At 37.2% G+C, this 27,354-nt stretch overlaps 1 protein-coding gene across 1 annotated transcript in view; it reads left to right on the top strand.

The window, feature by feature from the left end:
• The window catches only part of KIAA1328 (KIAA1328 ortholog), a 170,678-nt gene that overhangs the window by 1,789 nt on the left and 141,535 nt on the right, over positions 1-27,354 (top strand). Inside the window, exons 2-5 of the mRNA XM_021538939.4 lie at positions 3,208-3,243; positions 4,890-5,017; positions 8,850-8,944; positions 17,029-17,144. Coding sequence (XP_021394614.2) covers positions 3,208-3,243; positions 4,890-5,017; positions 8,850-8,944; positions 17,029-17,144 — 375 coding nt within the window. The remainder of the gene's footprint in view (positions 1-3,207; positions 3,244-4,889; positions 5,018-8,849; positions 8,945-17,028; positions 17,145-27,354) is intronic.

The raw sequence follows: 27,354 nt of genomic DNA, 5'->3' as shown, positions 1-27,354 counted from the left end.
TTATGATATTCCAAGGAATGAAGTTCTTTCTGACGACGATTTCCATTCTACATGTTTTGGTGAATAGGCAGTGTTGCGTCTGGTCTTGTAAAAGTTTAAGTTCTTGGAAAAGCACATTGCACAATTTAAAAGTAATGATAGTGTATGCTTTCAGAAAAAGAGGAGTGGGGTGGGAAATTTGGTGGATTAGTTTAGTACCTTTGGAAAACTGAAGTTCTCTCCATCCTTGTTGAATTGACTCAGCACAGGAAGGCAGGTTGTATAGGTGAGCTAGACCCAGGTGCTGAGTTTCTGCAATGCCTCTCTGCTGTTGCACTGAAATTTAGCTGTGGTGGTGTAGGTCTCAGATTCAGTCAAAGAGAAAACGGAAAATTTCTTACCAGGCAGAAGCCTGAGAAACTGCTGAGAAGAATGTAAATAAGTTCTTTACCTTTCTTGTTGTTCACATTGTTGATAGTTAAGTTCTACCACTGCATCATGCACTGTGCACCAATGGTGTGGTTGTTTTCACTTCAGGACCAATAGAGTTGGTCTGCATGAAGCTCTGTATAAAAGAGTGATGTAGTTTGAAATAAATCAGAGTTCTATTCTCTTGCCTTCTGAGCAGAGTAATTTCATTCCTGTCCTGCCTCAACAGCATCATGGTGGTACAAGGCTTTTAATACTACACTTGCCTTACTGGCAGTCTTGGGAGGCATGTGACAGTGTGTTAATGTTAAAAGGTTGAAGTTGGTGCTGTCCCAGTGTTTCTCTGAGGCAAGGGCATTGTTTGTGAATCAGCCTCTGAGTCACTGTGGTTTTCAGTCCAGCTGATTGAAGTAGCCTGCTCTAGCTTTGAGTTGTTCTAATACATTGGGCTGCAAAGCTTCACCAGGAGAGTTGTCCTGGTAGCTGGGGGGAGTAATAGTGACAACTTTAACTAGTCTTTGCATCCTTCTGCTAGGAATTTATCCACAACAGCTGGCAATATCAGAGACGCACTCTAAAAGCGGGATGTTGTTTAGGCAGATCATTTTATTTCCTATAGCCATGTATTGACACGAGATTAACCGTATGTCAGTTGAGCAGGAACTGCCTGTGCTGAAGTTTGTTGTTTCCTGAAGCAGTGTGAACTGAATATACACTTCTCAGTACCCTGCAGCTTGCTGTTGTGGCTGTGCTGACACAGCTGTTTGGGCTGGGCTGTGATCCAGACTTGGACTTTTGATCCATCTTGGTGCTTTTTGAAAAGAGGGTATGGACAGTGCCTTCCTCGTTGAGTTTGTTCAGCTTCCTCACCCCTTCGTGCTATGCAGTGTGTTCTGGCAGCTGGAGGTGGCAGGCTGCAGCTCACACATGAGAACAGAAATGCTCTCTTAGTGTTTGTAGAGAGAGCCGGCTTTGACAGCAGTACTCACTGAATGTGTTTTTAAACTGGTGTGAGGCTGATGAGTAGGAATTGTTTACAAGTGATAAAGTGCATCAACAAGGTCATAAGTGAGCCTGTGATCAGGCCCTTCCAGTGTGATGGACAGTGGTGTTGATTGAAGTTGCTGTCCATGGGAGGAAACTCCCAGACTTTTCCTAATTTTCTCTGTGATAATTTACTAAGTTTTTGAGATGGTGCTATCAGAATAAAATTTTAATTAAGGCAAAAGTTTGTATAGGGTCATTGAAATATTTTCACAATTCTATTTTAGTTTATGAATGCAGCTGCAAAACCTTAAATGCATTTGTCTGTTAACAGCACAGAAGTTAGATAGTTGAGTTAATTGGCCAACTGTAGAAAGTTGAGGGAAGTAAAAGAGTATAAACAAAAGATAGTGGAGGAGAATTTTTTGCCCTGGGCTTTTGTTTTCCACTTTAGTATTCCCTTGTTTCAGCTGGAATAGAGTTAATTCTTTTCCTTGTACTTCGTTTGCTGTGTTTTGTATTTAGCATGAGAACAATGCTGATAACACACTGATGTTTTGGATTTTGCTCTGCAGTGCTTACTCAAAAACATAGACTTGTGTGACACATGCTCTGCTAATAAGCAGATGCAGAAGAAGCTGGGAGGGATCATGTCCAGGAGAGCTGACCCAAACTGGCCAAAGGGAGATTCCATGCCAGAACATCATGTCCAGTACATAAACGGGGGAGTGTTGGCTGGGAGCTGCCAATTCCTGCTGGGGAAAGAAAGTGGCAATTGTGAAGTGAGCAGCTGTACTGTGCATCACTTGTTTCTTTTGGGTTTTAATTCTCTCCCTCTGCCCTCTATGTTGCAGTTAGTATTATTATCCTGTTGTGTTTTATTTTGTTTCAGTTATTAAGCTTTTCTTATCTCTACCCATGAGGTTTACTCTTTCTCTCTGTTTTTCCTCCCACTTGGGACAGGGAGGTGGATAGAGAGTTGGCTGGCTGGGATTAAGTCACAAGTATGTTAGTTATTTATGTGGGAATGACAATCTTTATGTTCAGCTAAATGAAACTGCTCCTTTAAGGAAGACAGTATGATTTACACCCTTTCCTTAATTATATTGAGTCCTATTTTTAGTGGCTTTTAGGTGGCAGGGATTCAAGTTCAGCAACTGCTGAAGTTCAAGTTCAGTGACTGCTAATAGCACAAATAATACGGTGCCCTGTTGTTTCTGATTTTAAAGTGTTTTCTGTGGTCAAGTAATTCAATAGTTAAACCTCTGAGATATTTGAAAGTTCTTGTAACTTCTTAAAGAAAACCAGTCCTCAAGCTTTTATGTATTACTCATCATGTGATGATCAGATGAGAATGACCAGTTTAAAACCTTTTGCATTTATCCTCATTAATGTGTCATAGAATGTATTGCCCAGAATGGATTTCATTGCAATATCAATAAACACTGTTTCAGAATTTGCTTTCCCTACACATCAAGATGTTCCATATAAACTGTTTAAATTTACATAAATATTATTAGTTCATTATCTTACTAATTGTTCTTGTAACTGGAGCTGGTCTCTGGGATCTTTTGCAAAGGTGACCTCTGAGATAATCTTTACAGGCTGAAAGTTAATGCACAGTGAAGAAGGAGTAAGGCCCTTTGTTTTAGCAATCTTTGAGGTGTTTTTTTAACCAAGCTTTCCTTGCTTTTCTTGCTCCCAAAATGTTGACTGTTTTCTTATCAACAGCTATGCCAAATCCTTCTTTTTACAGTCCTGTTTAAAGAGCTAAGCTTGCATTCTTTTTATTTTCTTTAACAAAGCCACATGCAGCTTCTGATGAAGAAGATTCATTTGTACCTGTTTCAGGTATGACCTTCTAATTTACATAAACAAAGTTTTTTTTCCTGTGGATGATAAAATTTGCAATGTCTTTTGAGGTGTGTGGTTTGTGTGCATAAATGTGTGTAAGGTAGAGAGTCATCATAAGTTGTAATGGGACATACATGATTATAGCAGAGGATTTAAGCTCTGCTGCTTAGATAAGCATACTGTATCAGATGAGTAGTTCCAGGGGAGTTGTTTCCGTTGCAGGTACAGTGTATCTTTATCCAATTTATAAGGCAAACTGAATTTTTAATGTGGTCTCCAAGGAATGTTGAAGCATTAGAGGTGTTAGGTCTTTTGTAAATTTTGAAGATATCAATTGAAATGAAGATTCATTGTGTACAGATAAAACACTTATTTTTTTGTTAGTTCTTTTGACTTTGATTTACTGAGTGCATACTTGTGTACATCGCCAGGGAAAAGATGAATGTTCTTAGTTCCCCTCCAGAATTCTCTTAATTGTTTTCAAATACAGCTCTTAGTGACACGAGGTCCTGGAAACGTATCTGGGAATGGTTCACTGTAGACTGAAATTGTGTGTGCATCATCCAGCAGTCATAAGTTTTAAGGAATTATACTCTTTAGGTTTGTGGTACCCTTCAAAACTGCTGGCCAAACATCTCTGTTGCACTACAAAACACATGTAGGGATTTTTAAGCCAGGTGATGTTGGACTGTTGGGCTCTGGAAAGAAAGCAGTGATCCTAAATGATGGAAATTGATTCACTGTGGGAAGTTTTCTGCCACTTCTGTGGAAGAAAATTTCAGGACCATTGTTTTCACTTGTGTACAAGCATGGAGATACTAGAGTTTATAATTTAGTTCTTTCACTTGAATTCTAGTACACTTCTGAAATTAATTACCCAAATAATTGTAACTTATCTGCTAGTATGAGGTTAATATTTTTTTGTTCAAAATTTTTTGCACTTCTGAATAGTCAAAATTTAAACCTTGAGGCAGTACCAAGTAGGTATGGGCTTTAATCTGTCCCTGGGAGGTTTTAGTGTTAGTGTCAGTGTTGGCACTTTGTAATTGCAGCATCAAGATTTTCAGTTCTTTCATGTTCTTACCATTTGTAGTGGTGATCTAATCCTAATTATGGCAGGAAGTGTTTGACAAATGATCTGTGGAGTGTGCACTGCAGTGCCTTACTCATTTGCCTGGTCCTGAAAGGAACAAACAGCCTGAGCATCAGTAGGTTGGCTGTGTAACAGAAACAGTGGTATTTTATTATATGAGTGGTGCTTTTAAGAGCTTTACTGCTGGTTGGTTCTTTACTGTCTTTGGGTATCAAAGCAAAAGCTCAATTTTATGCCTTCACATCTTACTCAAATACAGTTTATTTGTACTGAACTTCAGTCTGAAGACATAATGTGCATTTCAAAATTTACAAAATGTTCATTGTGGCTGGGTGTGCTTCAGTGCCATGCACCTCTTTTTCTGCTGATGCATTCATCTTAATGAAATTTTGTATGGAGTGAGAGGCTGGGGGGAACTGCAGAGCTATTCCTGAGGTACTCATTCTTTTCAAAAAAAGATCTGCTAAGGCAAAGTTGCCTTTGTGGGAGGCAAGAATAGGGCCACTTTTCACTTTATAATCTGCATGTTCTGCTTGTCTTTCACTTACAGGAGTGCCTACAAAAGGAAATTTAAGAACACAGCGTTTGCCAAAATATCAAACAAGTCAAACAGAACTTAAGGTGCCTGTAGCTGTTGCTTCTGTTTCCATGGATCCTGATAAAAGCACAGGGCAGCAGGTCAGTAAAAGCAAACTTTTCTTGTTCTTAAGAGTGCACATATTTGAAAAACCAGATGAAAATTCTTAGATTGAAAACGCTTAAACGGTTTTAGAGTAGTTATTTTTACAGTCTCTCACACTTTTTGCCCACTTTACATGGTGGCTTTGTAGCAGAAATTATCACCTGAAGAAAACAAAGGCTGAATGTGCTAATTGATGTAAGTAGTGTGTAAGTGGGACTGTGTAAAATAGATTATTTATATTTCTGTATGTTTGTTTGTACAGAGGCAGTGCATGTAGCCCTGGATAGTGCCTAATGCATACTTTACTATGTAAACATGCAAGAAGTTTTGTTCTGTTTATTCATTTTCATTGCTCTAGTTATCTCATTTAGAAATTACGGGAGTAAAAACTCATTTCAGGGACCTTTTTGCTGTGCCTGTTCGTGTTAGAAGGGTAAAGTCACTTTTTGTTTGTGATATTTAAAGTTCAAAATGCATTTGAGCAGTAGAAGTAGCTTTGTCAGTTGATGTCAGCTGCTTTGAATTTTGTGGTCTCCTCCTGTAAGACTAGGTAATATGTTTCTACAGTTCCTTGCATTAGAAATTCCAGAGCAGCAGGGTTTCCTTTGGAAGGTTATTCTGTATGTGACAGATGCTGTGATGTTTAGAAATCTGTTGAGAGATGCAGTTTTTCTAACGTGGTTTGTGTAGTACAATGACTGTGTAAGCCATTTGAGTACTGTTGAGTCTCTTGCCTAGCAGTCATCTTGGGCCAGCCTGTAAATCACTTTGGTGGCTTGGACGTTTAGCATCTTCCCACTTGCAGGCAGGATCTAAAACCTTTGACTGCTTTTCTATTGCTGTTTTATTATCATGCAGTTAAATCTTGTTCTTCATCTAAGATGAGATGTCCTTCTCTGCCTTTTGTGTGCTGAGTAACTGGTGTGTGCCAGACATGCAGGTTCAAAACTGATGTGAAGACAGGTTGCTCAATTTTTGTCATTGCCCTTCAAATCCTTCAGCATGACACGTCTACTTATTACAGCAGAATTAATTTTTAGGGGTTTTCCTGGACTTGTGTATTTCCCTTTCTCTGTTTTTTTTTTTTTTTTTTTTTTTTTTTTTTTTTTTGGTACTTGCTTTTAGAGGCTGGTATGTGCCTCTACTTTGCAAATGATGCTGTTCAGTGGCATGCAGATAAATTCCACAAATAGCCCCCATTATGCCGAGTCTTTATGTAGAAGCATCTCTTCAAAAGTATCTACAAGCCTGCTGCCTCACAGATGCCTTCATATGCCACATTAAAATCTGTTTTGTTGAATGGTGCATTGATTGCATTGCTTGTTGTCTAGAGAGTTTTTACTCCTTTTTTGTGAAAGCCATTATATAAATAGGTTTGGTGTACTCTGTTTTTAAAGATAATGCCTGATACATGAAATCTTAATTGGTGACTTGTGCTTTTGTATTTTTGCCAACAAGATGTGTTCAAAGCTATGTTTCATTTTTGTCTTTTTAAACCTTGTTTTTCGCTTGCCTTGCCAAATTCTTATGGAAACTTTGTGCTCTGGAGATAAGCTCTGAATACTTGAAACAAACAGCACACATGTTTTTACCCGTTATTGAAGAAGAACTTCTTTTGCATGGAATTTTCATCAACAACACAACTGGCTTTCTGCATAGCATTGTGTGCATGTCTAGGTGAGAGCTGATGGCTTTAGTATGGCATAGAGTCATAGAATGGTTTGTGTTGAATGGGACCCTAAAGATCATCCATCCAACCCCCCTGCCATGGGAAGGGACACCTTCCATTCGTGCAGGCTGCTCAGAGTTTCATCCAGCCTGGCCTGGACGTAATTCGGAATAAAATGCTCTAGGCTGGAGTAGCTGAACTGCTGTGGTCCTTTCTGTGATTCTGTATAATTTTGTCATGCAGTTATCACCTTCCAAGGTGTGGAGAATATCCTCCCTGTACTGAGTTACTCCAAAACTATCTTCTATCCTGAACTGTGTAGAAAGGAGAGAAGTCTGGAAAAAGGAGACAGTCTTGGCCTCTACCTCCTTTGTGGTCTTCAGATGGTCGAGCTGTTGCTGTGCATTATCCACAGCTTCATTTTGATATGTGTTATGTTACAAGTCTGCCTCTGCGAGTTCCTTGTGTATCATCTTTGCATACTTGTGGGTGATAGAAAAAACTGATTTTCCTCTTCATCCCACAAAAGTTTGTCTGACAGTATGTACATCGGTTTGAGTAGTAGTTTTTGAGATATTCTGTTAAAATCCCCTTCACTAATATAATCATCTTCATTCTCTTTTTTGAGAACTGTAACTTTTCATTTTTCTTGAAGTTCCATCATCTGCTAAAAAAAAAAAAGTCACACATTTTTAGCATGCACAGTGAAATTCCTTCAATCATACGTTTAGTTGAATTCAGTCAAGTTAGACATTCTTTCTTAATTTGTAAGTGACATATATTTGGGAAGAAAACTGTGAAATTGGATGCCCCTTGAAAAGTGCTGAAATTTGCCTTGTGAAATTGCTTTCCCCCTCACCCCTGAGAAGAGTACACTGAAGTTAAAATGAAGGGTCATGCAGGTATAACGAGTCTGTGTGAAAACATTGCCTCTCTTTGTAGTGGACATTATTCTTTAATTGTTTTTAAGATGCTGTTAATTAGCTAAGAAGGAAAGGGGTCACTTTGTCTCTGGTGTGTGTAGATCAGCTGTAATTGCTGATAGTGAGAGAAGCCCTGTGTTGGCTTTGTATTCTTTTGTGCAATATTGTGTTGACTTCGCCAAACTGCAGGGCATCTCGAGGTATTCTTTTATCTGATGTAAAGCACTATATATGCACTTGGGAGGTTTTGTAAAAGTTTATACTGATACTCCTTCAGATGGAGTGGACATACTGAAACTTTCCAAAATCCTGAACAGAGCAGCGTGGCTCTTACTGCTGAGTTTATTTTCGGGTTCGTGTTTCGTGTTCACCACTAGCGCTGCATAACGGAACACCCGATCAGAGGAATTTTTGGTGACTAAAACCAGTTTGGAGCAGTTTGTGCGTGGAAACAGCCGAAGTCGGGAATGTCGGGCAGCAGAGTGCCCTCTGGTGGGAACACGTGGAAAGTGCAGCGGTTCTCTCTGCGTTCTCGGGAATGCGCGAAAGATCTGTAGTGCTCAGCCCTGCTACAGCCTTCTTTTGACAAGTATTATTTACGAAAGCAGCATATATTTAGTAGTATAGTATATATATATATACACGAAAAAAATATTCGTTATATATATTCATAACTATATATTTACAAAATAAGCAAATAAGCCATTAAAATCAAACAGTAGCCACATGTGTAGGTGTTTGTGCTTTCCTCTGTGTTAGAAAAATGAAATAAGGGATGTGCTCTCTGCTAACAATATTTTGCTGTTTTATATGCTTTGGTCATAAATGCTAAGGCACATGTTTTTTTCCTTATTCCCTACATTATGATCCTAATATGAAAGTTTGAAGTTGGATTTGGATATTGCTGCACCATATTTCCAAGTCATGAGAACCTACTCCTCTTTATCTAGTATGAATCAAGGAATAGTGCATATCTTAAAACTTTATCCAGCATATTTTAGTATTGAAGCTAGAAGCTTGCATTTGAATTACAAATACCTTAAAATAATTCTTCACAATTTGGTAATTTGTTTCATTGAAATGTACTTACATTTTAAAATATATGAATTTTATTTCCAGTTGGAATTGATCTACTTTCAGCTTCTAATTATTAGATCTTGAAATGCTTTTAATAGTTTATGAAATATTTGTTTTCTTTTAAACAGTACATTCTAAAATGTAACTTTAAATTTTCAGGGCACTAATGAAGGAGGAATGAAGAGTGCTTCTTTAAAGGATTTGTGTCCTGAGGACAAGAGACGCATTGCAAACTTAATTAAAGAACTTGCCAGGTAAGAAGAAGCATCACCTGAAAATGCATTAAGTTTAAAGAGAGTCGTTTCTCTAATTAACATCAAGCAATGTAGAATTGCTTTAAAAACCTGGATATTTGTAGAAGGTAATTTCTCTTGTTGGAAAAAGTATGAAGCAGCCTGGTTGGTTTTTCCTTGCATTCTGAGCCCCTAAATATATATTTAGAGCAGAGGCCAAAATTTCATGACCAGCACTACTTCATTTGTAATAACCCAATGATAGGGCTAGGATTTTATTTGTTGTGTTTATCAAGTGCTATAAATAAACACATTCTGCTTTTGGAAATGACAGACTTTGTTGGTATGAAACTTTGTAGTGCTTATTATTTGGCAGAGGTAGGTTTTTATATGGAAGGCCATGTACTGATCTTGTGGCTGAAACAGGTTGGTAATGATTTGCCTGTGTAATTTTTACTTACCTAGCCAAGCTTCTTCTTGCTTCCCTTAATTTCTTCAGATTCTACCTATTCCTTGAAAAGAGAGGTAAAAATAGAGCAAGTTTCTCAGTTTTAGCAGAAGTCTTTTTCTACATTTCATTCCAGTGCTAGTTACATTCTTAAAGGTAAAGGAGGTAAAAAAAAAAGTTGAAATAAAGTGAGGAGAATTTTGTCCTGTTCATTGTCCCTAACACCTCAGAATCTCTGGATTCTTACAGAGTGGCTGTAAAAATGAGGAGGAGCAAATGGGGCTTTGGCAGGCTTTGCCATATTGGTGGGGAAGCTCTTGTGAGATGATCCCAGGTCCTTTGGGCTAGAAGTTATTGTTATTAATTACTCTTAGTAATTAAATGCTTTTTGACATAGATCCGTTATGTCTGTGTAATAATTGGCAAGCACTACTGTTCTTTTACATTTTATGTAGGAAAATTAGAGAAATTAAGTGTCTTGCTCAAGGTCATGCAATAACTCTCTGGTGCAGCTAGGAATATTTTCTCTCTGATTATCCCTATCCAGTGGACCATTTTACCTGCTAATAATTTGTACTAATACAGGATTTCCTACCACACAGTATTTTAGTAATTTCTGAAGTTCTTCATACTTGTGTTTTTATCGTGCCCTCTGTTAGAAAATGTATAGTTAAGACTGTCATAAAGAGTAGATTGGTGGGAAGCCTGGTTACAAATTGTCAGATGTTGGAGCTATTCGGACACTGTTGCCACTGTTGATATATAGAGGTATATTCTAATATTAAAAAAGCCCATTATTACATTGTTCCTCATAATACACTGGTCCCTAGTGAATAGTAGTACAGCAATTCATTCGAGCATGGGATTCTTCTTAAATCTCAGATGCTGTGATTTTTCCCTGAGGACAGTTTGGTATTTCTGCCTGACATTTCTTTGAAGAAAAATAGAAGGTGCAGCAACATTAATTTTGAAAAGTAAAATTAGTGGAACACTATTATTTTATACTTAGTTCTCTTTTATTTTTAAACCTAATCATATTTTTATTGGATGTAATTAAAAGTCCTTTGCAGAGTAATAGGGAAGTTGAACTTTAATTCCGCTCACCTCGTCACTTTTTTAAGACTCTCCATAATTTTCATCCTTAGTTGTGCAATGATGGAGAGTTTTTACAAGCAGTAGAACATTCTTTGCTACTTTGGAGAAGAAAAAGGAGCAGCAGAATGTTCAAAGTTTTACAGGAACACTGTCCTGCAGTAAATACTTGGAATAATAAAGGTCTCACTTGGGCTGTACCTCACTGTTCCTCATTTTGCTACAATTTATGAATAGTAGTTGAGGCTAATTCATACACATTTGTTGCAGGATGGTGAAGAGAAATAGATTGGTCAGTAAGTAGCTGCATGAAAACTCTTTTAAAGTAATAAAATTCTGTTTGTGTTGTGAAATATGATTGACTCCTGGGGATTTAATTTCAGCCAGGTCTTGCTTAAGCAGTTCAGGGTAGTAGTCTTTCCCCAGCTTCTGTGACTATTGAAGGAGAGAGCTCTCCTGTACTTTGTATTTTTTACTTCTCTTCCTCCAACTCTCAATCCTAGTGCACTTTAAAACATTGAGTATGTGTGTGCCAGTGCATTTGTTAAATTGCTGAAGTGTCAGACTTTGTATTGGTATGAGTAAATTCTGATGCTAGCTACATTAATATAATTTTCTCTGGGGAAAAAAAAGAAGATTCTGGGCTATAAAGATCTCCTGATGGGGATTCCAGTGTCTGACATTACTTGAGCTGTTTGGAATTGTACAGAGTTGGATTTTGGGACAAGGTCTAAAGAAAGGACTCAGCTTTCTAATCCTCCTTTATAGGCTAAATAATCATAATTTTTGATCTGTGCTGTTACCTGTAAATTTAACCATTATCTTGCCCTTCTTTGAATGTATCCTTTTAAGGTGATATGAGAGTGGCAGACAGAAGCCAGAGTTTAAAATACTTGAATGTTGCAAATTTGAGCTTTTTAATTTATTGTGTCAGCAGATTCTTTTAAAATTGCTTTTGTAGAGGAATTTCTGAGAAGAATGAGTCATGCGCATGTATGCCAAAGTGCTTTGTGGGTAAGTGGAGTATCCTTGAGTGTGATCAGTCATTATTTTCTAAGACAACCAGTGTGGCACCTTCATGTTTTCAGTGAGGTCCTCCTGGTGTGGTGGTGAAAGTGGCACAGTAAGAGCAAATTTTATCCCTATAAGTGAAGTCCTTTCAAAGAGATGAAGAGGACTCTCTCTGAACTTTTATTCCTGCAGGCTGCTCCTGAAGCCATCATCAGCTTATGTAATGAAATGATCAGTGACATGGTGGAGACACAGAAAGATTCTTACGCTGGCACTCTCTGCCAGTGTCAGAACACATTAGCCCCTTCTGAGAGGAGCAGTATAGGGCCCGCTGGGACATAGCCAGTTGACTGTTGAACATTAAGAGGCTTGAGAGACACCACACTGAGACTGATTATGAAGTATTCTTGAGTGAAATACTTTGAGTGATATGCAGGTTTTGAGAGATCTTTCTTTCTTGGCCTTTGGTTAAATAGAGAGGGTGATAACTCCTTAGCAGAGAGAGTGAATATGTACATGTTTGCAATATTCACTTCACTCCTGACTGGTATATAGCCATAGTTCTGTGACTTTGGTGCTCCTAGTGTGGCAGGTACATCATAAATACTTCTCCCCGATCACAAATGCCTGTACATGTTCACATATGGAATGTACCTTTTTTGAGTGAACAGAAGCATTGACTAAGTGATGTAGAATGGTTTATGAAAATTTAAATTTTGTTTTTAGTGGCAAAAATTGGTATCTAACTATTTTGCATTCTTTCTTTCTTTGAATAAGATAAACTTGGAGAAAGCTGACTTACTGTTGTCTTTGCAAACAAATCTTCAAAAGCAGTTTGGGTAGAAAGGTATCATAATACCCTTCTGCACCCATGAGAGGGAGTGATTTCCCTTTCCAAATGAGATACAAGATGGTCTTTGCTATTATATAGTGTTCTGGCTAAAATCACTGGCATGCCAAGAATGACTTGTAACGGGCAGCTACTAAAACAGTCTTCAGACAGCCTATTATCCCTTACTGAGAAAATGCTTCCCTCTTCCCAAGATCCTGGATACCTAAACCCTTTGCAGGGTGGTAGCAGTTTGGGATACCAGTCTTTTCTACTGTCTTTGATATGACACTTAAATTGATGAACTGCAATTGAAATTTTATAACGGAAGGTGAAAATGGGCGTCAGAACAGAGTGTTAATTTGGTTGCAAAACTGGAAACCACTGAAATGGTTTCAGTAAAGCTATTTTATAGTGTATATTTGCTGTTTTTCTTCCAGTCCTTATGATCTTTGAAGGAATACTTGCCTGTGGTTTGCATTACAAATCTTATGTGTTTGGCCTCTTGTGTTGCTGTCTCTCCTGGGTTACACTACTTTATATTTAACCAAATTGTTACCTTGCTTTAAAGTCTAAATATTTTCTCTTTTTTTGTGTGTTACTTTAGGGGCAATTTTGTGCTGCAGTTTTCTTAATTGGTCAGGCAGTGATACTGTAAATGAGATATCCCTAAGCTTGTCTGGAAATTACTTTGTGTTGATAGGTAAAGCATGCCCAGGATTATTGTATCACCAATCACACTTACTTTCTATGCTTAAAAAGTCATTTGTAGCTATAAATTCATGCTGTGAAATCTAGTTTTGTATTTTGTAGGTTGCATATTGTAAAATTTATCCATTGTGTAGCTATTTCAATTAGGTTTTGGGCCCATAGCAGGTTTTTTTTTTTCTTTTCTTTTTTTTTTTTTTTCCCTAATGTGTACAAACTGCTTGAGTAAAATGTATCAGGGTTGTGAATCCTGATCCTTGGACAAAAATTCTGTTTCTTTCTTTCCTCTCCCCCACCCCTCCATGGTGGTCTTCCCTGTTCCAGATGACATTCTTTGCCTGGAATTTAAAACTTGTAGTTTTCAAGAATTGTCACTAAACTTTTTTAGTCTTTGCTAGCCAGTTGGCAGACTAATACCACATTGGTGTTTATTAAAAGATAAGTGTTCCCAAGGAGTGTAGGACTGATCAGTGAAGTTCCCAGTGTCTGTTGTTTAGTTTGTCTCTGTCTTAACTATCTGAGCTGCAATGTTCTTAATGCATTTCAGATTTTTCTTGGTAAAAGCTCATTTTTTAAATATTTAAGAAACAGAATGTGCTGGTTTTAATTTGCTTTCTTAACTCTGCCTTCAGTCAAAAAGAGCTGAGTTCTGTCCCTAGTGTAGTGTTGATGTGAGTATTATCATGGCTCTTTCTTGTGTATGTCAGTTTTTCATTAAACAAATAAAACTTGAAGTGCTGTTGACTTGTGCAGTGCTTCAAAAATTGCACCTGGAGAGCATCAGTCCTGCTTACTCAGTGGAATGAGTCAATGTCATCAGCGAACTTCTTGATCAATTCCTTCTTTAGATTAGACAGAAATACTAGTATCAGCAGTGGACCTGGGAACACACAGTAATAAATGGAACTGGTGAATGAATAATTAATTTTTAACACTAAGGTGGATGTCCTAGGAGGGCTTTTTGTTAATATATTTGCATTATGAGTTTTTCTAAAGAGGGTCCTGTAAATTTAAATGATTTATTTAGATGCGTCTAGAATTATATAGGCTTTGAACAGTTGAATTTAAAGCAAATCTTGAACAAAGATGTTGCATGTCCTATGGCACAAAGTAGCTGAATGTGAATTGAATGCAAGAAAATGTTGCAGACACTAAATGGAAGGAATAGTTCCACTGATTCATCATCTTTGCTCTCAGCTGTCAGTTGTCTGTTTGATCCTGGAAGCAAGAACAATGGAGCTGGATACCAGCATGTTACTCAGTGGAGCAGTTGAGCCCTTTGTAGTTGTGCCTTCGTTCTTTCACTGATCTTTTCACTGACCCAAGTATGTGAACAGAGGGTGAAAATACTTTTGAGGAGCATTATATGATCCTTGTAATGTTTTTGTACAGCATCAGTGAAGTCCTCCATAGTTCTGTTAAAAATCATGTGTTCTTTACTGCCAGAAAGCAAAGAAATAAGTTTATTAAAGAAAAACCTAGCAACTCACTGTTTATAGTAAGTGATATAAATCCAGCATAATCTGATGAGATTCTTGTATGCCTTTTCTTTAACTTCCTTTTGCCACCTCCTGTGAGTAACTGCCTTTTGTGTGTTGCCTGCCCTTTATGGACTGTCTCCTGCTTTGTGATACATAAACACATACTGCCTACTGCCACATTTCTTCTGAGATCACTTACCATTCTCAGTCATTTACAGTGTAAGATATGTGGCACAATATATTCATGTGTCTGGGAGTGTGACAGCTTGCTGTGATATGTTTTAAATACGAACACAGCACGTGAATGTGATGCACACTGATATAAGCAACAGATCACAGAATCTAGAGATGAGTAAAGCCTGCTACATTTAATCTGATTTTTCTAGTGCTCTCTTCTTTCATACCTTTTTTTCTTATACTATTGTTCAATTTTAGTGTTATTGGGTGCCACCATAGCCCAGTGTTTGTTGCCCAAAACCCTTTCCTCATGAAGCGTCATTCCTGCAAGTTACAGAGCAGGCTTCCTTCCTTTCATAAGAATCCTGGAGATGGTACTTGTTCTCTCTTTCCAGTTGTCTGCCCTGCTCTTGTTTCATTCCTGTCTTTCATCTGTATGGTCATTGTGTACTTCATTGTGGTTTTCTAATTAACTTGTTTTGGTTTTGCATCTTTCACTGGTTATATGAAGGAAGGTCATGCATGCTGTAGTAATTTAGGTGGTTGTACTGGACTCAGAGGAAGAAAATGGGCCATGATTGGATTTGAAAACTTCTATCTACAGCTTGTGGCAAATATGCTGTGGCTGTTACTGGAAGGATGTGTGGTGGACATTCGTCAAAAGTTTGTTGCCTGCTTACTAAGGAGTGCAGAGGTGCTGGTGTGGTTCCAGAATTTAAACAGGTAGTTCCCACTACGATGTTTCTTTAATGCTATGTGCACAACCCTTTTGACAGCCTGTGAGTGGAGGGGAAGGGGCCTAGGAACAGGTTGAACTCATCACACCTTGCCAGGCTAGGCCCAAGGTTGTAAGTGAGACCTGGTGCATTTGACTAAAAATGGAATGCACACATTTAATCTGTGTCTTTTTTTCTTTTCCTGTACATTAGAAACTTTACAATTAATAGTCTGATCTAAGCTTTCAAACCGCCCTAATTTAAAGGATTTGATTATCCAGTATCTGTTGTCTGTCTCCCTCTATGTTTGTAGAGAAAAAGTATGAGTTTCAGTATTATTATTTTCAACTTCATGCAGTCTGCTTGAGCTGATATGGGAAAGGCTGTGGGTTGATCTTGGAGTTGGGGAATACTGCTTGTCTATAATTGACTTCAGGGGAGTGACACAGTTGTGGTATTTATGACTTTTCCACTGGAAAACAAGACAAATCTGTGCTCTCTTAAGGGGAACAATGATATCAAATGTATGGCTCAGTTCTTGAATGAAACATTGTGCTCAGAATATTCATCTAATGGGATGAGTGGAAGGCTTAGTCTAATACTTACATATATATATATATATATATTTCATTTCCCCCCACCTTCCCTTTCCTCTTCCTATAAGATTGCTCCACTTTAAGGAAGTTAAAATTGTAGTTTTCTAAAAGTTGTATTGCTTTGGTCTCCTGTCACCTGTGTTGTGGCAGCTATTTCATCATCATAAAAGACTGAACTTTAAGAGCCTTCAGCAGCAGAAATTGCCTAAGTGCAGAGCAATAATATTTATTAGTCTAAGCTCATTACTTAATATTTTTGTGGAGCTTTTATAGAACCATGATTTCCAAGCCACGTTTTTTAGCATAGTTACAGGATCATCTGTGCATAATGATCTTCTTGCCTATGTGATAGCAGAATAATTGTTTTTATAGCCTGTTCTTGAGGTGCACAATAAATGATCATTGCAAACCTTTCTCCCATTGTCATCTTTTAATCTTGATCCAATTATTTACACTGAGCAGCAAGATACAGGGTGCCATGCCCCAGCCAGAAAGGAAAATTTACACCTGCAGCTTGATATTTGAAGATCCTCAGAAAAGGACAAACTGTTTTGTTTGGAGAAAGCTAACAAGAAAAACTATTCTTTCCTGGACTTCTATTTGACTGGAAAAGGTGAAAGAAGGATTAGTTTATAGATAAGAAACAGAAAAGTTTTCCAGAATTTTCTTCCTGTCATGTCAGCTAAACTCTCCCATCTGCGTTTTCTGTCTTCATGTCCTAGGTTTCTAAGTATCCCAGTGAATCTTCATTGTGGCTGCAGAGAATCAGACTGGACAAACGTAATTGTGGGTGCAGGCCCTAACTTTGTTCTTCCATGCTGCCCATTAATGTGCATGTACTATACTGAGACCAGTGTTTTTGAAAAACAAAAAAATAAATGTATTGCATAAGCTCATATGCCTCTTCCTGTCTAATGTATTATAAACATTGTGAGGAACTAACATGTTTAAGGGTGTTATCCATTTACCTGCAAAGTGGTGGAGGAGTTGGAAGTCAGGCGCTGTGGTTATGGACATATATTTTATTTTTCTCAAAATTCTTTTCAGGGTAAGTGAAGAAAAAGAGGTGACGGAAGAACGGCTGAAAGCTGAACAGGAATCATTTGAGAAGAAGATCAGACAGCTAGAGGAGCAGAATGAACTTATCATCAAGGAAAGGGAAGATATCCTTTGAAAATATGTGCAATGAAATAAAAAGTGAAGTACAGAGAAATAATTGTTCTAATTTATGGCATAGAATAAATCTGCATGCGCTGCCGTTCAAAAGCAATCAGAGAGATGACTTGTCAGCATGTGACACTGGTTCATTTGAGCTTAAACTGCCATCCAGCTGTTCCTATGATGTTGTTTTGCTATGAAATAGATATTTGTCAACTAAAAAATGACAATAAGGAACTTAGTAAAATATAATTATAGATATTTTTTTAAATTCTGTTAGGTGGTCATAATTTAGGTCTAAAACTTGCATTTCTCTCCATGTGCAGAGAAAAGGCATCTACACTAAATGGATACAAATTAAATGTATGTACTAGGAGGTTTAGCTAGCTTAGACTTTTTGTTTGGTGTAGGGTTTGTTTGTTTGTATATAAAACCAGCAGATTCTCTTTTCTTGCTGACTGTGACTTGCATTTCTTTAAACTGCATATGCTTAGTCCCAATCCTGGAATATCACATGCAAAGTGACTATTGTAGGAATTGCTATTTTTCTTTCTGAGATGTGACAGACCTTTACAAAATTCTGTTCATTTCTCTTCTAAATCTCTGATATTGATGCTTTGTTGTTAAATTTCTCAGAGGGCTAAGGATTGGCTGCAGTGGGATAGAGAACAGACTACAACTGCAACTACAGAATAAGCAAATAGTTTGTGATTCATTGGGAATTGCATTGCTTATAGCGGGGGTAGTAATGTGGTTTTAAAAAGCATGATGGAGCCCAGTGTGCAGTACTGTTTTCAGTCCTGAGCCATCCCTTGTTCAAGTTATAAACAAAGTTGGTGACAAAAAGAGGCTGTTCAAGCTATTGGCCAATGTTGAAACAGAAATAAAGATAATTCAGAAACTTAAACATGAATTTAGAGGAGGGTTCTTGAAAATTCTGGCAATCCTATTTCATGGCTTAGCTGGAGCAAAACCAGTACTTTATGATGGAACTTGCTTGGCTTAGGAAAGGTATTCAGTTATGTGTGGTCTCTGTCAGGAGACCGTGGCCTCTGATGACTTAGAACATCCCTTGTAGTACAGTGGCCCTTATTTTTCTGGGAGAAAATTTGTTTGTTTGTCCCAGATAATATGCACATCAACAAACTTAGCTGGCCATAAACTGTTAATAGAAAATATTATATCTGATGTATTTCAAGAACCATTAGATGTGACAACAGCTCTTCGACATTGATTTCACCGCAGCCAGTAGTTTGTTGTATATTACATCTTGTGTATTCAGTCAGCTCATGAATATGGGTGGGATGCATGTTCCTGATTTTTTGTTATTTATCCACACAAAGCTTTCACTAATTCACATGAAATTTATTTGGCTAGTGAAAAGTAGACATGCTTGCTTTTTTTCTGTTTTGTTGTTTGGGGTTTTTTCTCTCTCCATTTTTTTCTTTACCAGAAATAGATTGCACAAGTATGAATACTTTTCCAGAAGTCTGGTAGACATGGCAGAAGGTTAATACATGCAATTTTACACTTCATAAAATTCTGTAAAACCTAGATATATAAAACAAGGTTATAATTTAAAACAATGTAATTTTAACTGCTGCAATACTTGCCTATCATACATGAATGATTCAAGATCTTCAGTGTAACTCTGATCACTTAATTTTTTAAAGCTTGTTGCAGAGACAAGAAATAGTAGAAACTACTTGCTGAGGCTGAATACAGATTATGGCTGTATTCAAGTGCAGCAACTTGAAATTCTTTAATTTTTCTGGTTTATAGTGTCCACTTGCAAATAAGGTATCAGAGATTTAATACCATAAGAAAAAATTTTCAGGTCAGTTAAAATCAAATTTTATCTTTTTTTTTGCCCCACATAGCTAATTTATTCTCTATAAGATAACTTTATTTACTGTAGTATTTAAAAGTACCCTGCAGTAATAAATTTGTGCTTCTGATATAAATGCAGCTATCCAGCAAAGTGCAGTTTCAGCTTGGTAAGGGTTTAGTTCGCTTAGCGTAAGGACTGTGTGGGTTGTTTTCAGCAACATTTTTTTTTTTCCATTGAGATTAATGCAGTAGAAATATTGTTTGGTGCTTGAAATCCCTACTTTGAGGAAAATCCATCCTTATTTTCTTGTGGTTGATTTTTCTACCCCTGAGAAGCTGTGAAGACCCCTCTGTTCAAATTTGCTGATGATGAATTGTGACAGAATCTTTGGGAGAAGGGAGATGGGTAGTATTCAATGGTCTCACTACAAAACTTCGAGTATCTTATTAGCATTTAGGAAACAGCATCTGTCTGCAGCCCAAACTCACAATCAGGAAAATATCCTTTGTGAGATGTCCCAATACTGTCATGATATATGTCTTAGGAAAAAAATATAATGAGATTATTAGGAAACAAATACTACTGATACTTCATAGTTCAAAGAAATTATGTTATCACCATTAGGGTTTTTTTCATGTGAATTTGATGTGGTTGCATAAATGAAGAAGAAAAAGCAGCTGTAACGTTTCTGTAAAGACTTACTAATAGGTGAAGATGAAACTTATTAAAGAAATTTTTAAAAAATATTATTGAACTATTGAATTATGAGCTCTGTTTCAATTATTATTATATAGACAATCTATTTATTACAAAGTTGTAAAAATTTTTTTGTAGATCTAAACTAGTCAGCTGTACTATGCTGCTGTTTTGGTTTATATTTAGAATGCACCTGAGTTAAAAGCACTTAAGCTTTTTGTTGGAATTATTTTCTGGCTGAACATAGAGTTACAAAATTGTTTGACCCTGAAATATCATCTAGGTCCCACTATTGGACAGGGATACCTCCCAGTAGACCAGGTTGCTGAAGACCCAGCCAAATTCACACAACAAATCCTATATGATTTACTTGGTTAGTCTTAAAATTGATCACAGACTCTGTTTACATATGTCCTTAATATTATAGAACTACTTAATTAGTTGGTTTTGCATACAGTTAACATGAATATTAATTTAACTAAAACAGTTCATTTACTTATAGTGTTAGTGAGACAGAGAATATTAATTTGCTGGAAGAATAATGAGCTTTATAAGTATTATCTAGAGACTTTAATAAAATGCTTTTAGTTTTGCCATAGTACTGTTCATTATGTAAGTCTTGCATATATAAATCAGGGCCACTTACATATTTTCTATTTTTCCTATCTTAATGTGTTAATGTAAAATTAGTAATGTTTTTCAGAAGAAAAAGAGTTACTGGCTTGCTTAATGCAAAGTACAAAATGGTAGAAAAAGGAGCTATCAGAATACAGAATTTACTTGCTGGTTCTGCCTTATTTTCTCCGTAATGTTAAATCTGATCTTCTTAAAATCTGAACACTTCTGTTTCCTTTCCTTTTTTAATCAGACCCACCAAGTTGTCATCACAGATGAGGGAACAAAGGTGGTCTTGTGCAGAAGGTCTTTGTCTATGTACTTTGTTGGATGTGTGCTCCCAGTGTCGTGTGTGGCAGGTTCATGTGTGTGTGCCTCCCTGGGGCTGCTGTTGGCAAGGGGACGGTCTGCACTCAAAGTGACAGCAGTGTCAGGGGGAGGTGGGGCACAGATATTAACGCTGCAGTTTAGCATCTGTATAAGTAAATGGGTCCCTGCCTTACTGTGCCCCCACCCCTTCCCTCTGGGAAAAAAAAAAAAAGGCAAGAGGAAAATTTCTATGTAAAGGGAAATTTGCCATTTGCAGGAAGCTTGGCTTTGAAATGACCATCATTATTTTTCTTTTATTTCTTAACTTGGCTCCCTCAGCTTATCATTTAAAGTCTTTTCCCTTTGTATTTTTGATATGTGAATGCATACTATGTATCTTCTTGTGCATCATAATTTGTTTGAAGGTGTGTGAGGAGAATAGAGAATTAGTATTTTGCTCCTTTCTTCCATTTTATCCAAGTACATTACTCTTGAAGGTGTTTCCTCTTACTGTTGTTTCAGGTATCCTACTAGTAAATGTTTCTAAGCAGCCATTATGGTCTGTTATAAAAAAAGCTGCACTTATTAAAAAGTCCCTGAATATTTATATGCTATTCTGTAACTGCAGTATTGGTTAAATAATGTATGTATTTACGAACTGAAATGTAGAAGAATCAGTCAAGGACTATTGGGTAAATAAGATATTTTGAATTTTTCATGAACTTTTAAACTAAAACAAGGTGAAACATATTGTAATGTTGAGTATTCAAATGGATCAATGTCTGGAGATTAATTTGAAGCTTTCTGTGCTTAATCCTAGTTAGTGCCTTGTAGCATGATCTAGCAACACTGTCTATGTTATGAAAATAACCAGAATCAGCAGGCAGCCTCTAAGCAGTCAACAACAGCCTCTGTAGAATGTGAGCTGGACAGGCCCTTTGCCCTAAACCTCTGCACTCAGTGATGTAGGGTTGTCTGTGAGATTGTACTGTCAGCATAGAAATACAGCTGTGGAATGGGAGAAGCATATTTGCTCTGTGTTTTATACCAAGGGTGGAATAGTGTTCTGTGTGTGTCTGACTGAAGCAAAGATGTTCCCCCATCAACTCTTGTAGAGAATTTTGGAGTTCCCCTGAGGTGAGTGTTGAGGGCTAGTAACATTATCTCATTTCCTGTGTTTCATGATGTTTTTACATTGTGGTGATCTCTACCGCGTACTAGACACTTGATAATTTTGAAACTGAATAAAAGCTGGAGTTCTACCCTGCCAGATTGTGGATACCCATGGGTGGCTCTATGCTTCCCAGATAGCCTGTCTCCCACCTCTGGGTATCTGAAGCACAGATTTATGATATTATCTACATTACATGTCTTATGGGCATGACAGAACTGGACATGATGGTGGGCTGCCCCTATCTAAACTAAACAGGAGAAACCTGTCATTGGAGATGCACCTTCAGCCCGGGCAATCTCATACATCAATGGTATTTTAAGAAAACACCTGAAGTAGTTCAGGTTAAAAAAAATCTCTGTAGGAGTTAGGCTGGTCAGTTTAAGTGTCTCAGGTGAAAGACAGATCTTTCTGCTTTTCTCAGATATTTAAACTGACTGACCAGGCTACTTACCTGACTAAATTTGACCACTGGTTTTGCGGTTATTGCTGAAACACTTGGCTTTAGGCATGTGAGCTTTCAAAATGATGTTTGAGTCACATTTTTTCTTTATGACACTTTGCTCATTTAGAAACAAAGACTGAGTTCTTTTAAAAGGAGGCACAAATGGGAAAATGAGATCATTAATTGTTGAAGCTGGTACTGTAACAAATTGACTAGAAATGTGGATTCAGAGAAATTGATGTACTTTATCCTTCTAAACTAAATGAATTCTCCATCTGCTTCAGCTTCTCAACTATAATGAGGATGTAGGGCTGACTCTGCTATTGGTTTCTCTGTCTTCCTGCACTATTTTGGAAAGTTTAAACATTTCTTGCATAATTAAATACACTTTCAATAAATCAATCTCATAATAATTGTTGTTCAGGAGAGTTCATTATTCAGTTCAGTCTTTTAAATTACTCTTCTTTAAAGGATTTTTCTGACGTAATGGCTTCTTCTAAATCCATTTGCCATGCTCTAGCTTGTAATTACTTTAGATTTGAAGAATAAAATGAATGGCTTTATTACTAATCAGTAGCAAATTTGTCTTACTGTTTTTAGAGTGGCCTTCACTCATGAAATAGTTTTAATGGTCTAGATAGCAAAACACTTCATACCTCTCTTTCAACAGAGATTTAGTGAAAGCAATCAGATAGTTTTGTGGGTTTTTTTTCTTCCATCTCTCTCCCATCAAACATTTGTCACAGTGACTGTGGGCATGTGTTTGCTGTTGTATTCTGTGAGCTGCTGGCCTTCTGAAAGCCTTGCTTTTAGATTGGAAGTTTTTCAGGCTGGGCTAGACTTTATTTTTGCCATGTGCTGTGTGGAATCCATTGCGTTCATTTAACGTTGTCTTTTACCTGTAAGAACTTTGTCACTGTTCAAGCATGATGAAAACAGCACCTGTTTCTTATCCCCTTTCTATTGATGTGGGATTTCATGGTCCTTAGTGACAGTGCTTTTGTAGTCAAGAGTTGGAAGTCTGTGTCTTCCCATAGCAAAATGCCATCATGTTTTACAGCAGGTGAGACTGCACAGGTGACTGTCCTATGTTAATCTTCTCTGTTTGACATCAGTTCTTTGTCTGTATTCTCTTGTAAGGTTGTTCAAATCCATCCTTAATTTTAAACTGTCAATCAATGCAAACTAATATACCTTGCTAAACTTCTTAGGATCTAGTGGATGTTACACTAATACCTTATTTCCACAGACTACTTAGAAAATAAAAGTGGGTTAGTTGTAGAGTAGTCAACCTCAGCTTTTAATTTCCTTAGGAATCCATTACTATAACAGCACTCTTGGTTTTGCTACCTCTATCAGTTGTAATGTTTAACAAGGGCTAAGAATTTTGAGTAATACTGAAGAGTTAGAAAAAGCATCCAAAGAGGAATGAATATCATCGTTAAAGTCTTAATTCCATAGCTCTCTGGGAGGTTATTAAAAGTGTAAGTTCAAAACTGGATGGAATTTATCCGGATGCAAGAACTTCATTGAAGGCTTTTACATATACCTTTTATCCTAAGTTCTATTGGCATTACATCTTCTTTGGTCTAGTTTCAGGAGTTGCAGTAGTTTTTCATTTCACATTTACAATTTTCAGTTCAGATTCTAGTATATATATGTTTATTTAAATACATTTTTAACTGTGGGAATGGTAAGCTTTTACTGATAGCGGTATGGTCCCTTTCACTGCACGTATAGCAAGAAATTTGCATAAAGGTCAACCCCTTCTTGGGACAAAAAATACCCCAGGGTTTATAGAACGGGGAGTACAGTTGTAGTAATAAGGATTATGCTGCTAATAAGTTCCCCTCAAGGCCCAGTGATGGTAATACCCCTATATTTTGTCTTTAAAGAAAACTGCTGAGAGGCAATAATTTTTTTTGTATGTGTCCCATTTTCATTAATGCATGGTAATTGATGGAGTTGCAGTGACTTGTAACAGTAATGAGTTCTAAACATAAGAATGCACTCCTTTCTAATAAGTGAGCACTGCTGGGGTTTAAAAGCGTACTAAATCAGTTGCTTTAGTATGAATTTATTAGTTTTTTTCAGCATTAGCTTTAATAGTAGTTATTTACATAAGCGTACATCCCATTAACCGCCATCAGGGCTGGAAAACATGCTGAACTGTTCATATTTTCATATAATTATTGAACATAATGGTATCATTTGCATTTCTAAACAGTGATGTTTCTGTCAGGCTTGGAAATAGTGTCTTTACGCAGTCCCTATTTCACATCCACTTATTTGACATCGTTAAATTTTATGCTAATGTGCTTCCCTAGAATGTCATCAGTAGGACAGATGCTTGCACTTTAATATACAAATCAGTGATGCTTTTCCATCCCCCCTCCCCTGAACTGCAAAAGAAATAAAAAAGCATATCTGCACTTTTTAGTTATAGTTTGTTTAATTCTAAAGAGTCTGTAAGAAATGAAACTTGGCTTTCACCCCTGTTAGTCACTTCCAAATGCTGTAATAACAGATACCTTCATTATGAACAGTGGGAGACTGTCCTCTGCCTGAAGTAGGAAGAGTCTTCTAAAATTCAAGGCAATTACGTTAAAATAAAAATTGTAGCCTTGAGCTTGCCATCTGTGTAAGGTATGGAGTCTCATAGAACAAGCTACCTGGTCAGGTGGTGGTCCATGGATTGGCTTACCTGGCAGCAGAGCATGGCTGTAAAGAAGGTTAAGGCAGGAAGCAGTTTCACCTGCTAGACTCTGTCAGCAGAAGTGCTTTTAGACTTGTACATTGTCAGGTTTTTAGTCTTAAAATATTTTTTTTTATTTTGCAGACAGGCAAATGTATATGGGCTCTTGCCAGCTAAGTGTAGATGGTAGTTGTTGTATGAATAGTGCTGACTTTTTTTTTAATGTATGTAAAAGCTTTGATGCTTCTACTGAAGTCAACACTGAAAGTAGATAATCAAAAACTTGATCAACATTGCCAATGATTGTAGGTCTGAATGTGGAAAATATGGAATAAAAATAAATAAATACAATCAGCAGCACTGCCAAAGCCACACTACTTTTCTTTCATTTAAAAATTAAATTAGTATGTTGCATTTGGTTCTGTATGAATTTATCTCAAGATGATTTGCTTACTATTACAAGCAGAGTGCTAAAGGTAGAGTAGGTGTGTGCGGCCTGCAGTATGCAGTCGTGGTCGCAGGAGAAAGTAGCTATTGAGATACAGAGTGTGTTGCTTATGAGCTAGACATGACCCGTGTGAGTGGGCCTGGAAATCCAGTGGGTCTCCAGCTCAGTTCTCTACTTTTCCTGACACACCAGATGTGGATTAGGCAATTCTTTTGTTTTCTTTCCTACTCACCTGTTTAAAAACTTGTGGTACTGCTTGCCGGCCTTTGTGTGACGTGAATGTGAAATGTAAATGTTGCTCAGTTATGGCATTTCATGGACACACTCTCAAAATTTTAAATAAAACCAGAAATTTTACAGTCAAGGAAAAGACTGAGAGAAGTATATTACACTGGTTTGTCATTTTCATTGTTTTACCAAAAAAAAAAAAAAAAAAAAAAAAAAAAAAAAGTTAAAGAATGCCTTTCTTAGTCATGTCTTAAAAGAAGGTTGGTAGGAGGCAGCCAAGTAGAAAAAGGTACTTGGAGTGAAATGAAAAGGCATATTTTATGCATAGTGGGTCACATGAGCAAACTAGAGAAATACTCTGATGGATTCTGGGCTTATGGGTCTTTAATTATAGATTATTAGCAATTTGCTAGATGCTTTGCAGACAAGTATGGAGACAAAAATCCCTGCTGGGAAATGCTTGCAATCTAAGACCTCATTCTGGTGGTGTTTGTAGAGGTGTGTTTTAAGTCATGAGAAGTAGCAATATTAAAACAACAACAAAAAACATTTGCTTTTGTTATGTCAGAGAGAGCCATAGGAGTTTTGAAGGATTTCTTTCGGAGTTTTGAGCTTGCAATAGGGCAGCCATTTTATAGCAAGCCATTTGGAGCCAGGTGCTTTTTGGTACACCTTTTACTCAGAATTAAATATGGACACACCAATGTAGACTAGCAAACTGGTGAGATGTGCTTATTTCAGCTGTGAAGTATTGGGAAATTTAAAGAGTGCACCTCTGGCATGCAGAGCAGATTGTTGGACTGCAGAGTGTCTGAGTTGACCTCTTGTCAATGTCTCATTTAAATCCTGAAAAGAAGACTCTAGGTAATTGGCAAGTATCCTTATTTTAATATGTGGCCATAAAAAGGTAACATATGATGATTTTTAGCATCAGAAGATTAACATTTTACCTTTAAATAAAATATGATTAACTGGTATGGAATGAAAAGTAGTAGAACTGAAATATTCAAGCTATGACTCTGTGGTGTCAGATTATGCGTTGTGACAGTTTAAGTACTGAAGTGATTTAAAAAATGAGTCAGCTAAGGATGTATATCCCAAGTAGTGAGAATAAAATGGAATTAAACAATTGTGGCTGTCAGGACTTTCTCAAAATGTCCTGGCTGAATGAACCAGGAGACCAAAGTATGGTGTTGTTTACAGTGACTGAGTCTTGCCCAGGTGCCAGTGCAGATGCAGCAAGGGGGTAGTGCATGCTGTAATGGCATTCTAATCTATAATTTTAATGCACCAAGTCATGATTATGCTTAAATCTTGTACCCTGACCAAGACTCTTCTTGGCTGCTGGGTTCATCTACCTTCAAGAAGGTTCAATTATGATTGATTTAGCAATGCTTCTTTTCTTTCAGTAGTTTGCAGGCAGCCAGGCTTTTTCTTATCCCTGTACAATTTCATTTCTGGTGGATTGGCACATGTTTTGATATATGAAACTACATGTTTTCCATCTGAATTTCTTGGTGTCACTGTTTGGAAATGTGAAAATGCCATTGTGAAGGTTTGTCATTTGACTTCTGCATATTTTAAGTCCTTGTTAGTAAAAATGCTTTTTTCCCACACCTAGTAAACTCAGCTTGGAATTTGACAATAAAGTGGCATCTTACTGTCTTCTGAAGTTCTGTAAATGAATTTTTAGAGTGCAATTTGGGGATTTCGCAATCTTCACGTAGAGATTGTTTTTGGCATGTTTGTGCACATTAAGCTGTGACACTTTGAAACA

Source organism: Lonchura striata, chromosome Z (assembly GCF_050655825.1).
Source record: "Lonchura striata isolate lonStrDom1 chromosome Z, ASM5065582v1, whole genome shotgun sequence".
NCBI classification, from domain to species: Eukaryota; Metazoa; Chordata; class Aves; order Passeriformes; family Estrildidae; genus Lonchura; species Lonchura striata.
The sequence above is the reverse complement of the archived record's forward strand: the minus strand, read 5'-3'. Positions and strand labels throughout refer to the sequence as shown.